The sequence below is a fragment of the Neoarius graeffei genome, chromosome 1 (genome assembly GCF_027579695.1).
Source record: "Neoarius graeffei isolate fNeoGra1 chromosome 1, fNeoGra1.pri, whole genome shotgun sequence".
Classification (NCBI taxonomy): Eukaryota; Metazoa; Chordata; class Actinopteri; order Siluriformes; family Ariidae; genus Neoarius; species Neoarius graeffei.
This window is the reverse complement of record NC_083569.1, coordinates 8,672,493-8,686,516: the sequence shown is the minus strand read 5'-3', so window position 1 is coordinate 8,686,516 and position 14,024 is coordinate 8,672,493. Positions and strand designations below refer to the sequence as shown.

The following is a 14,024-nucleotide window of genomic DNA, read 5'->3' as shown; positions in this document are numbered from 1 at the left end:
TTCTTATATTTGTGAAAAAGGCAGTTTCTGACTATTTGGAGGGGTTATTAACTTCAGAGGGTATGTACAGGGCATAGGTCGCGTTAACCGACAATTGTCCGTCATTGACGGATTTTTTTTTAGCTATGACGGAAAAATCTGAAGGCCGTCGGTCATTTTGACGGATGTTTACCGTTACCATTACCAATAACAATAATAGCCTAATAATAACAATAATAAAACATAATGAAAACACAATTGAAATGATTGGCAAGTTGTGGCAGAGTTTTCTTACATACAGTATAGTCTTCACTGCCGTCACTTTCAATCTGAGCCGACGTTGCGGCAGTCTTGATGTTCAGTGCATCATGTATAGAGATCTTGCAGTCACGTGACCGGAAAGTACACAACCGCCATCTTGTCGGTCAAAAACACCACTGAATACTGCTGCACTCGTGTACAGAATGGATCAATTTCAACCGACGGACTACACGGCTCATTTTTCTAATGAACAGATAACTAGATATATGTCTAAAATAAACGATCTACAGATTAGTGACCCTTATGGCTTTCCGGATGGAGTTTTCATGACCGGATTTTGAACTGCCAGCGGAATACCCAGATGTGTATAACGCTACGTTCACACTGCAAGGCTTAATGCTCAATTCCGATTTTTTTGTGAAATCCGATTTTTTTGTGAGGTCGTTCACATTAACAAATATATGCGACTTGTATGTGATCCTCAGTATGAACGAAAAGCGACCTAAAAGTGTTCCGCATGCGCATTGCAGGATACGACGATGTCACACGCAGTGAGCATGGCCAGTGTTTACGGAAGTAAAACCGCCCGGTTGCGGTATGACCCATCCAATCTAGCTTGAATAGCTGCATCCCCCCAAATGGAAATCAGCTCCCTAACCTCTGCGTCCTTCCATTGAGAAGATTCAGAACCTTCACAGCCCGAAGCGTCCCTCGCACTGATGTCATGCGCAGGGGCGCAGATACGTTTTTTGAACTGGGGGGGGACAAAAAAAACTGGGGGGGACAAAGCTGCCAGCAAACCAACCCCAACCCCGATATGCCTGTCAAACTTCTTGTTAGTAACCATAGCAACCAAGCTCGAGCTCGCAACCTGTGCAGTCTGCGCAGCTCAACCAACCGACTATCAGTCTTTGTTTTGTTTTATGTGAGTTGTTGCAACTATGTATACACTGCCGTGCACCTCAATAAACCGAATGGTAATTAGTCTTTTGATTTTTCCATGAGGTTTGCCTTATGCAAAGAAAGACAGCATAGACGTTTTTTCCTCCCTATAAGTGGGGGGGACCGAACGAGGTGAATTTAAATCTGGGTGGGACGAGTCCCACCCTCTATCTGCGCCCGTGATTATGCGCCATGTTGTTGTAACTTTTTTGAGAGACCCGCCGCCTACTTCAGCGCAGAATAGTGACGTTTGTGGCTTATTGATGACGTGCAAGTCGGATGAATGCGACCTGGCGGTTCAGACTGAAGTCGCATATGAAAAGAGCGGATAGGAATCAGACTTAGGACCACATATCCAAACGGCCTGGGTCGGATTTGAAAAAAATTGGATCTGTGTCGTTCATATTGTCAATAAAAGATCAGATACAGGTCACATATGGGCGAAAAGATCGGATTTGAGTCACTTCAGCCTGCAGTGTGAACGTAGCCTAATTACCTCATTAACTTTCCCTCGCTGTTCAGTGGTGAATCACTGCGTGCCTATAAATCTCTGGACAGTTATCTTTACAGAAATTCAGGATTTGTCAGTGACTCAGATGTGGCATCTTGTAAACAAGCATCCTCATTGGATGAGTAAGTCACTTAAGTATTGAGTATAGCACTGACCAGCCGATTATAGACTAGAATAAGGTAATTCCAGCTGTAATTCCAAATCGTCCGTCTTGTTTACCATGGATCTGGCGTTGGAGAGGTAGAGGCTTAGCAGTGGAGATTTGAGTGGCTGTTTTCTGAGCTTAGTCAACAGGCCGGCTCTGCAGCCTCGCTTTTGCTTCCGCTCCCGGCGCCGCCTCCTTCGCTTTGCCTCCGATAACAATCCACGGAGACCCTGCTGTTCTCGCTATCTCGTCCGGAATGTTGTGCATGCGATGGAAATCGCTACAAACCGTCATTTTCTGCTGGAAACCAATGTCCAGTAAGTCCATACGGTTGTAGTGGATATTGAAGTCCGGTACAGACGAACAACACGCAGAAATACACACAAAAAACGTGCACAGGTAGGGAGAGCTTGTAGCCGCAGCCGTTGTAGTAGAATTGTATATAGTAGGGTTTTCCAGAAGAAAAGGTAGAAGTAAAAGCAGAAGGAGAACCAGAAGTAGAAGCAGAAGGCGGAATATGGCATTTGACCGACAAGATGGCGTCTGTCACAATCTGGATCGGCTGTGATGTCACATGCAAGTGCTCCATACATTGTAGCCACTGCGCAAGGCTGTTCCCCCCATCGCACTCCTGACCGCGCTCTGACTTTTCTAACCACTAGCACAGTGAGATGTATTAATGTTTCCCTTCTCTGCAGAAGACATGTCGTTTTTGCTATTAAAAAAAAAAAGAGATGCATTGGGTTGTTTGTGTCGTTTCCCTGCCTGTACGTCTTAATGCAATAGCGCTCATTTAGGCTAGTTGTTTTGTTTTTAAAATGAAACAAATGTCGATTTATTGTATTCTTCCCCAGCAAGCTTAGGAACATCACTGCTCGAATATCTGCTAAACTATCATTTTAATGAGAGCACGGGTAGACAAACTAACATTTAAACATAACTTCGTTTTATTTAAGACCTTCCGTGTCCGGTTCCAGGCTCCGCCGAGCCGAGACGCGGGGTGCAGCTGCACCACTGGTGCAGAAAGACCGCATGCTGCAGGATTTCCTCCCTATGAAGAGAGTACTAGCAGGGTTGGGAAATCCAACTTTCAGAGGCTCTTGCCGGCTTCTGATCACTTCCCTGGGAGAAATGTTTCATGACTTCAGAACTTTGGCTGAAGTGGCGCTGGTTATTCCAGTCTCCAGTGTCGCAGCAGAGCGCGGGTTCAGCCTTCAGAATAAAATTAAAACGTCAATGAGAAGTCGTCTGTCCGAGGCAAAGACGCAAAATTTAATGACAATTGCCTCGGCAGCAGTCTCCATTGACGACTTTGATTATGCACAAGCGAGCTCCCAATTTAAATCCATGCGGGCCAGAAGGAAGGTTTGAGCTCACGCAAACAGGTCAAATTAGATCGTCACTTAAATCGTTGTAGTGGACTGTTCATATTTTAACTGCAATTGTCTTGCTACGTTGTAAAATAACATTGTTTATATGCCCGTTAAGGCACAACAGCCGCAATGTTTTTAGCGGAGGGAAAATGGGTTCACAAGTGACCGAACGTCAGAATCTCTGTTCATCTTTTTGCATCATAAATACATAAATAAATTATTAAATAATACAAGCTTGTTCTGTGAATTAATTTTTAAATGAAAATGAGCCCATGAAAACACAAAAGTTATTAAATATATAGCATTTATAGCCTATATACATTGTCATTTAAAAGTTAAAATAAAATGACAGATAATAATGGACAATGACAGAATTTTTACGACCCTGTCCGTCAAAATGACGGACAATGAAAAAGTCTAACGCAACCACTGGTACAGGGGGGTTAGCATTTTTCAGTTGGCCAAATATTGGTATTTCCATACTTAGATACACTTAGGTCCATATATATTTGGATACTGACACAAATTTTGTTTTTTTACCTGTTTACTGAAACATATTCAAATTGTAGTTATATAAATGGACATGGACATAAAGTCCAGACTTTCAGATTTCATTTGAGGGTATCCACATTAAAATTGGATGAAGGGTTTAGGAGTTTCAGCTCCTTAACATGTGCCACCCTGTTTTTAAAGGGACCAAAAGTAATTGAACAATTGACTCAAAGGCTATTTCATGGGCAGGTGTGGGCAATTCCTTCGTTATGTCATTCTCAATTAAGCCTGGAGTTGATTTGAGGTGTGGTGCTTGCATTTGGAAAATTTTGCTGTGAAAAAAACGTGGTCAAAGGAGCTCTCCATGCAGGTGAAACAAGCCATCCTTAAGCTGCGAAAGCAGAAAAAACCCATCCGAGAAATTGCTACAATATTAGGAGTGGCAAAATCCACAGAAAGAAAGAAAGCACTGGTGAACTCATCAATGCAAAAAGACCTGGATGCCCACAGAAGACAACAGTGGTGGATGATCGCAGAATAATTTCCATGGTGAAGAGAAACCCCTTCACAACAGCCAACCAAGTGAACAACACTCTCCAGGAAATAGGCGCATCAATATCCAAATCTACCATAAAGAGAAGACTGCATGAAAGTAAATACAGAGGGTTCACTGCACGGTGCAAGCCACTCATAAGCCTCAAGAATATAAAGGCTAGATTGGACTTTGCTAAAAAACATCTAAAAAAGCCAGCACAGTTCTGGAAGAACATTCTTTGGACAGATGAAACCAAGATCACCCTCTACCAGAATGATGGAAAGAAAAAAGTATGGCGAAGGCGTGGTACAGCTCATTATCCAAAGCATACCACATCATCTGTAAAACACGGCGGAGGCAGTGTGATGGCTTGGGCATGCATGGCTGCCAGTGGCACTGGGTCACTAGTGTTTATTGATGATGTGACACAGGACAGAAGCAGCCGGATGAATTCCGAGGTATTCAGAGACATACTATGTGCTATGTGACCCAAAACATAAAGCCAAAGCAACCCAGGAGTTTATTAAGGCAAAGAAGTGGAATATTCTTGAATGGCCAAGTCAGTCACCTGATCTCAACCCAATTGAGCAGCATTTCACTTGTTAAAGACTAAACTTCAGACAGAAAGGCCCACAAACAAACAGCAACTGAAAACCGCTGCAGTAAAGGCCTGGCAGAGCATTAAAAAGGAGGAAACACAGCGTCTGGTGATGTCCATGAGTTCAAGACTTCAGGCAGTCATTGCCAACAAAGGGTTTTCAACCAAGTATTAGAAATGAACATTTTATTTAATTTGTCCAATTACTTTTGAGCCCCTGAAATGAACGGATTGTGTTTAAAAAAATGCTTTAGTTCCTCACATTTCGATGCAATCATTTTGTTCAACCCACTGAATTAAAGCTGCATCTGAATTGTTTTGTTCAAAATTCATTGTGGTAATGTACAGAACCAAAATTAGAAAAATGTTGCCGTCCAAATATTTATGAACCTCACTGTAGATCATCTCCATTAGGGTGCATCAGTTGCCCGCTAAAAATGAGAAGTTCCTCCGATCATGATGCATTTTTGTTTTTACGTTCCTTTTGGTAAGAAAACACACTGGGTGAAATATTTTGACAAAGTTTAATGGTGCCACCAGGAGCTCAAAGTGATGGAAAAAGCTGCTATTTTATGATTTTTATGACAAAATTTCGATCGCTTTTCATGAAACGTTATGGCACCTTATAGAGTAGACCAAATATCTTAGATACTGTAGACAGTATGTCTAGAATGTCTAAAAATATTTGGAGGTTTATTTTAGGGTGTCACTAGCATTATCAATGTTATAACCCTGGTTTTAAGCTTGCCGCCTATGCATACGGTATGCTAGCCCCTATTAAAGTTATCATGATGCTGGATTACCTGTTTTCAAGACAACTGAAATGTTAAGAAGCAAATTCTCAATGTCTATTTCCTATGTGGCCGTCTCAGATTTGGAACCATTACTCTGTCTTTTGCTACAACTTGCACAATGTTCTGGAATCTTTCTTCTATTGTGGCAGAACCAACTTTCTCATGGGCTAGTTTAACCCCACGCTCTGCCACATCATTTGTCACAATGAAGTTTGGGAGTGTTGCCTTTATCCTCTGGTAAGATGCCAAGCCATCCCATTGTGACACTGGTGTTGAGAGCAGATGATCATCAAACATATCAAAAGCTGCAAAGAACAGCCACAAGTCTTCATCTATGAAGTTTTCCAGTTTGAGGGCCACAAGAAATCAATAAATGGAGTCCAACATTGTGATTCAAACCTTACGCGAAAACATAAAATAAGCGTTTTTTGGCAAAAAATGAACCTCATGGTGCCACCATTAGACTTTTGAATACGGTCAAAAAATTTTACAGGATGTCTTTATTGGTGAAAAGGAACACCCAAACAAAAATGAATCAGATTTTATGAAAGTGAGGGCAACTGATGCACCCTAATCTCCATATTTTGGAGGGGGTAGAAAAAATTTTTTTGGTCTAACACCCCCTCCCCCCAATACAGGGAATGGAAGTAGAATGATATATCTTCACATGCGTATGCAACTCGGACTGAACTATGGTATTTCAAAAAGAGCCAGTATTTGGTGGAAAGGCACCTTTAAGGTTAAATATTAAAATGAAAGCATCTCTAGAGTGGTAATAAGATGTATTCATTATTACAGGGCTTTTCAAAGTGTGGGGCACACCTCCCCTAGGGGTCGCCAGAGTTCTTTCGGGGGGGGGGGGCAACGTGAGGAAAAATAAACCAGAATAAGTTACTATTGTGGACATTTAGTGAACTTCAGCTAGCCTGTGCCAGAGACAAAATGGATCGATTTTTAGTACCTAAAGCTACAGTGAGTGAGGAGACAGAGTCTGGGCCAAGCAAAAAAAGAATGAAGTATGACCACGATTATTTAAAGTTTGGATTTTCATGTACTGGATCTGAAGATGCTCCACTGCCACAATGTGTTGTCTGCCAAGAGGTGCTAGCTAACAATGCTATGAGATGTTTAAAACGTGTAAAACAAGATGTTTAAAAAAAAAAGGCACAGATGTTTAAAATGTGTAAAAAAGCGGTTTAAAAAAAAAAGCACAGATGTTTAAAATGTGTACAAAAGAAGTTTTAAAAAGCACAGATGTTTAAAATGTGTAAAAAAGCGGTTTAAAAAAAAGCACAGATGTTTAAAATGTGTAAAAAAAAGAGGTTTTAAAAAGCGCAGATGTTTAAAATGTGTAAAAAAGAGGTTTTAAAAAGCGCAGATGTTTAAAATGTGTAAAAAAAAAGAGGTTTTAAAAAAGCGCAGATGTTTAAAATGTGTACAAAAGAGGTTTTAAAAAGCACAGATGTTTAAAATGTGCAAAAGAGGTTTTAAAAAAGCACAAATGTTTAAAATGTGTACAAAAGAGGTTTTAAAAAAGCACAGATGTTTAAAATGTGTAAAAAAAGAGGTTTTAAAAAGCACAGATGTTTAAAATGTGTACAAAAGAGGTTTAAAAAAAAGCACAGATGTTTAAAATGTGTACAAAAGAGGTTTAAAAAAAAGCACAGATGTTTAAAATGTGTACAAAAGAGGTTTAAAAAAAGCACAGATGTTTAAAATGTGTACAAAAGAGGTTTAAAAAAAAGCACAGATGTTTAAAATGTGTACAAAAGAGGTTTAAAAAAAGCACAGATGTTTAAAATGTGTACAAAAGAGGTTTAAAAAAAAGCACAGATGTTTAAAATGTGTACAAAAGAGGTTTAAAAAAAGCGCAGATGTTTAAAATGTGTACAAAAGAGGTTTTAAAAAGCACAGATGTTTAAAATGTGCAAAAGAGGTTTTAAAAAAGCACAAATGTTTAAAATGTGTACAAAAGAGGTTTTAAAAAAGCACAGATGTTTAAAATGTGTAAAAAAAGAGGTTTTAAAAAGCACAGATGTTTAAAATGTGTAAAAAAAAAAAGGTTTTAAAAAGCACGGATGTTTAAAATGTGTAAAAAAGAGGTTTTAAAAAAGCACAGATGTTTAAAATGTGTACAAAAGAGGTTTAAAAAAAAGCACAGATGTTTAAAATGTGTACAAAAGAGGTTTAAAAAAAGCACAGATGTTTAAAATGTGTAAAAAAGAGGTTTTAAAAAGCACGGATGTTTAAAATGTGTACAAAAGAGGTTTTAAAAAAGCACAGATGTTTAAAATGTGTACAAAAGAGGTTTAAAAAAAAGCACAGATGTTTAAAATGTGTAAAAAAGAGGTTTTAAAAAAAGCACAGATGTTTAAAATGTGTACAAAAGAGGTTTAAAAAAGCACAGATGTTTAAAATGTGTAAAAAAGAGGTTTTAAAAAGCACAGATGTTTAAAATGTGTAAAAAAGGGGTTTTAAAAAGCACAGATGTTTAAAAAAAGCACAGATGTTTAAAATGTGTAAAAAAAGAGGTTTAAAAAAGCACAGATGTTTAAAATGTGTAAAAAAGAGGTTTTAAAAAGCACAGATGTTTAAAAAAAGCACAGATGTTTAAAATGTGTAAAAAAAGAGGTTTTAAAAAGCACAGATGTTTAAAATGTGTAAAAAAGGGGTTTTAAAAAAGCACAGATGTTTAAAATGTGCAAAAAAGAGGTTTTAAAAAAGCGCAGATGTTTAAAATGTGTAAAGAAGTTTTAAAAAAGCACAGATGTTTAAAATGTGTAAAAAAAGAGGTTTTAAAAAAGCGCAGATGTTTAAAATGTGTAAAGAGGTTTTAAAAAAGCACATGTTTAAAATGTGTAAAGAGGTTTTAAAAAAGCACAGATGTTTAAAATGTGTACAAAAGAGGTTTAAAAAAAAGCACAGATGTTTAAAATGTGTAAAAAAGAGGTTTTAAAAAGCACAGATGTTTAAAATGTGTAAAAAAGGAGGTTTTAAAAAGCACAGATGTTTAAAAAAAGCACAGATGTTTAAAATGTGTAAAAAAAGAAGTTTTAAAAAGCACAGATGTTTAAAATGTGCAAAAAAGAGGTTTTAAAAAAGCGCAGATGTTTAAAATGTGTAAAGAGGTTTTAAAAAAGCACATGTTTAAAATGTGTACAAAAGAGGTTTAAAAAAAGCACAGATGTTTAAAATGTGTAAAGAGGTTTTAAAAAAGCACATGTTTAAAATGTGTAAAGAGGTTTTAAAAAAGCACAGATGTTTAAAATGTGTACAAAAGAGGTTTAAAAAAAGCACAGATGTTTAAAATGTGTACAAAAGAGGTTTTAAAAAAGCACAGATGTTTAAAATGTGTAAAAAAAGAGGTTTTAAAAAAGCACAGATGTTTAAAATGTGTAAAAAAGAGGTTTTAAAAAAGCGCAGATGTTTAAAATGTGTAAAAAAAGAGGTTTTAAAAAGCACAGATGTTTAAAATGTGTAAAAAAGAGGTTTTAAAAAAGCACAGATGTTTAAAATGTGCAAAAAAGAGGTTTTAAAAAGCACAGATGTTTAAAATGTGTACAAAAGAGGTTTTAAAAAAGCACGTTCAAAATGTGTACAAAAGAGGTTTAAAAAAAAGCACAGATGTTTAAAATGTGTACAAAAGAGGTTTTAAAAAGCACAGATGTTTAAAATGTGTAAAAGAGGTTTTAAAAAGCACAGATGTTTAAAATGTGTAAAAGAGGTTTTAAAAAGCAGATGTTTAAAATGTGTAAAAAAGAGGTTTTAAAAAGCACAGATGTTTAAAAAAAGCACAGATGTTTAAAATGTGTAAAAAAGGTTTTAAAAAGCATAGATGTTTAAAATGTGTAAAAAAAAAGGGGCTTTAAAAAAGCACAGATGTTTAAAATGTGCAAAAAAGAGGTTTTAAAAAAGCGCAGATGTTTAAAATGTGTACAAAAGAGGTTTTAAAAAAGCACAGATGTTTAAAATGTGTAAAAAAGCGGTTTAAAAAAAAGCACAGATGTTTAAAATGTGTAAAAAAAAGAGGTTTTAAAAAGCGCAGATGTTTAAAATGTGTAAAAAAGAGGTTTTAAAAAGCGCAGATGTTTAAAATGTGTAAAAAAAAAGAGGTTTTAAAAAAGCGCAGATGTTTAAAATGTGTACAAAAGAGGTTTTAAAAAGCACAGATGTTTAAAATGTGCAAAAGAGGTTTTAAAAAAGCACAAATGTTTAAAATGTGTACAAAAGAGGTTTTAAAAAAGCACAGATGTTTAAAATGTGTAAAAAAAGAGGTTTTAAAAAGCACAGATGTTTAAAATGTGTAAAAAAAAAAAGGTTTTAAAAAGCACGGATGTTTAAAATGTGTAAAAAAGAGGTTTTAAAAAAGCACAGATGTTTAAAATGTGTACAAAAGAGGTTTAAAAAAAAGCACAGATGTTTAAAATGTGTACAAAAGAGGTTTAAAAAAAGCACAGATGTTTAAAATGTGTAAAAAAGAGGTTTTAAAAAGCACGGATGTTTAAAATGTGTACAAAAGAGGTTTTAAAAAAGCACAGATGTTTAAAATGTGTACAAAAGAGGTTTAAAAAAAAGCACAGATGTTTAAAATGTGTAAAAAAGAGGTTTTAAAAAAAGCACAGATGTTTAAAATGTGTACAAAAGAGGTTTAAAAAAGCACAGATGTTTAAAATGTGTAAAAAAGAGGTTTTAAAAAGCACAGATGTTTAAAATGTGTAAAAAAGGAGGTTTTAAAAAGCACAGATGTTTAAAAAAAGCACAGATGTTTAAAATGTGTAAAAAAAGAGGTTTTAAAAAGCACAGATGTTTAAAATGTGTAAAAAAGGGGTTTTAAAAAAGCACAGATGTTTAAAATGTGCAAAAAAGAGGTTTTAAAAAAGCGCAGATGTTTAAAATGTGTAAAGAAGTTTTAAAAAAGCACAGATGTTTAAAATGTGTAAAAAAAGAGGTTTTAAAAAAGCGCAGATGTTTAAAATGTGTAAAGAGGTTTTAAAAAAGCACGTTTAAAATGTGTAAAGAGGTTTTAAAAAAGCACAGATGTTTAAAATGTGTACAAAAGAGGTTTAAAAAAAAGCACAGATGTTTAAAATGTGTAAAAAAGAGGTTTTAAAAAGCACAGATGTTTAAAATGTGTAAAAAAGGAGGTTTTAAAAAGCACAGATGTTTAAAAAAAGCACAGATGTTTAAAATGTGTAAAAAAAGAAGTTTTAAAAAGCACAGATGTTTAAAATGTGCAAAAAAGAGGTTTTAAAAAAGCGCAGATGTTTAAAATGTGTAAAGAGGTTTTAAAAAAGCACATGTTTAAAATGTGTACAAAAGAGGTTTAAAAAAAGCACAGATGTTTAAAATGTGTAAAGAGGTTTTAAAAAAGCACATGTTTAAAATGTGTAAAGAGGTTTTAAAAAAGCACAGATGTTTAAAATGTGTACAAAAGAGGTTTAAAAAAAGCACAGATGTTTAAAATGTGTACAAAAGAGGTTTTAAAAAAGCACAGATGTTTAAAATGTGTAAAAAAAGAGGTTTTAAAAAAGCACAGATGTTTAAAATGTGTAAAAAAGGTTTTAAAAAAGCGCAGATGTTTAAAATGTGTAAAAAAAGAGGTTTTAAAAAGCACAGATGTTTAAAATGTGTAAAAAAGAGGTTTTAAAAAAGCACAGATGTTTAAAATGTGCAAAAAAGAGGTTTTAAAAAGCACAGATGTTTAAAATGTGTACAAAAGAGGTTTTAAAAAAGCACGTTCAAAATGTGTACAAAAGAGGTTTAAAAAAAAGCACAGATGTTTAAAATGTGTACAAAAGAGGTTTTAAAAAGCACAGATGTTTAAAATGTGTAAAAGAGGTTTTAAAAAGCACAGATGTTTAAAATGTGTAAAAGAGGTTTTAAAAAGCAGATGTTTAAAATGTGTAAAAAAGAGGTTTTAAAAAGCACAGATGTTTAAAAAAAGCACAGATGTTTAAAATGTGTAAAAAAGGTTTTAAAAAGCATAGATGTTTAAAATGTGTAAAAAAAAAAGGGGCTTTAAAAAAGCACAGATGTTTAAAATGTGCAAAAAAGAGGTTTTAAAAAAGCGCAGATGTTTAAAATGTGTACAAAAGAGGTTTTAAAAAAGCACAGATGTTTAAAATGTGTAAAGAGGTTTTAAAAAAGCACATGTTTAAAATGTGTACAAAAGAGGTTTAAAAAAGCGCAGATGTTTAAAATGTGTAAAAAAAAGAGGTTTTAAAAAAAGCACAGATGTTTAAAATGTGTAAAGAGGTTTTAAAAAAGCACAGATGTTTAAAATGTGTACAAAAGAGGTTTTAAAAAAGCACAGATGTTTAAAATGTGTAAAGAGGTTTTAAAAAAAAGCACAGATGCTTAAAACGTGTAAAAAGAGCTTTTAAAAAGCAGATGTTTAAAATGTGTAAAAGAAAAAAAAAAATGTGTACAACAACCAAACAGGGGCGATGTTGTTTATTTGCTCTGGGGGGTGACCCTCCCACACTCTGAAAAGCCCTGCGTTAGTAAAAGGGTGAAATTGTGGTGTCAAGGCAACCAATTCAGTTTGAACTTGAGAATGGAGCTGCTGTGAGGGGCGGTGCGCTCACCTGTGTGTGTCCTGATGTGCGCTTTGAGGTGGGAGGATTTGCCGTACACTCGGTCGCATCCGTTGAAAGTGCACGGGTGGCGTTTTGAGGGAGAGCGCGGTGGAGGAGGAGGCGGAGGAGGAGGCGGGGCTCCGCCTCCTCCTGATCCTCCTCCTGCCTCTGCCCACATCTGCTGGGAGGCGCTGCGGTTTGTCTGTCCCGGAACCGGGGTACCGATGGGGGTCGTGGTCGGAGTCGCGGTGCCGGAGTCACACAGCGTGGCGTAGCCGCTCTCTCCGCACGAGCTCGACGACGAGCTGCTGCTTTCCGACTGCGCGGACATGGGCCGGAAAGCAGCGCGCGTTTCCGCCAGCACGACGTCAGCCTCCTCACCCTCGCGCTTCAGGGTCTCGCGCACCTCCCTGTCCTCGCTCGAGCCGTCCGCCTCGCCGTGACCCCGGGTCCGGTGAAGCACGGGGCCGCTCGAGATCGACACCAGACACTCGGCGGCCAGATAATCGGAGTCGGCGAACACCGACATGGTCTCGTGCGTACTGTACTGTATTGTATTGTATTTCCGCACCGACACAACAAAAGCGCGTCGGGGCGCGCGCGGATGATGTCTCAGTTCCCACCCTGTTCCTTTAAAGAAAGAAACAAAATCTCACATCCGACTTGTGAACGGAAACCCGGTACCGCGAGCGCGTGCCTGCGTCCCATAAACCCCAACGTGGTGTCCGGGTTGTTTCATTGTGCGCGAGGGCTGTAAAGCCGGTGGAAGTGCAGGCCACACCCCCTCTCTCGCTTACTCAGAAGGAAACTACAGGCACGTGACATCCAGACTGACGTAACCGAGGGCGTGGAGCGAACCGAGACAACAAGGGTGGGTGTGTCTGAAACGGAAAGCAGATACCATGCTGCCTTGTGCTGCCATATGAGTCAGCGCCTTCATACGATTCTTTGTGTGTGTGCATTTTTAGTCAAGAAAGTCACTTTTCCTTTGTCTCAGTACTGTTTTTAATACTCTCATCACCCTGAGGTCTCCTTTGGGAAAGCCCCTTAACGTCTTCATGACTATTAGATTAGATTAGATTGAGGCGGCACGGTGGTGTAGTGGTTAGCGCTGTCGCCTCACAGCAAGAAGGTCCGGGTTCGAGCCCCGGGGCCGGCGAGGGCCTTTCTGTGCGGAGTTTGCATGTTGTCCGCGTGGGTTTCCTCCGGGTGCTCCGGTTTCCCCCACAGTCCAAAGACATGCAGGTTAGGTTAACTGGTGACTCTAACGCTACGTTCACACTGCAAGGCTTAACGCTCAATTCCGATTTTTTTGTGAGGTCGTTCACATTAACAAATATATGCGACTTGTATGTGATCGTCAGTATGAACGAAAAGCGACCTAAAAGTGTTCCGCATGCGCATTGCAGGATACGACGACGTCACACGCAGTGAGCATGGCCAGTGTTTACGGAAGTAAAACCGCCCGGTTGCGGTATGACCCATCCAATCTAGCTTGAATAGCTGCATCCCCCCAAATGGAAATCAGCTCCCTAACCTCTGCGTCCTTCCATTGAGAAGATTCAGAACCTTCACAGCCCGAAGCGTCCCTCGCATTGATGTCATGCGCAGGGGCGCAGATACGTTTTTTGAACTGGGAGGGACAAAGCTGCCAGCAAACCAACCCCAACCCCGATATGCCTGTCAAACTTGTTGTTAGTAACCATAGCAACCAAGCTCGAGCTCGCAACCTGTGCAGTCTGCGCAGCTCAACCAACCGAATATCAGTCTTTGTTTTATGTGAGTTGTTGCAACTATGTATACACTGCTGTGCACC

General features: G+C 37.8%; 1 protein-coding gene across 1 annotated transcript in view; it reads right to left on the bottom strand.

Annotated features, from left to right (window-relative positions):
- Positions 1-12,988, bottom strand: part of zgc:153115 (uncharacterized protein LOC768186 homolog) — a 38,298-nt gene extending 25,310 nt beyond the window's left edge. Inside the window, exon 1 of the mRNA XM_060929320.1 lies at positions 12,218-12,988. Coding sequence (XP_060785303.1) covers positions 12,218-12,737 — 520 coding nt within the window. The 5' untranslated portion in view covers positions 12,738-12,988. The remainder of the gene's footprint in view (positions 1-12,217) is intronic.
- Positions 12,989-14,024: the final 1,036 nt, after the last annotated feature.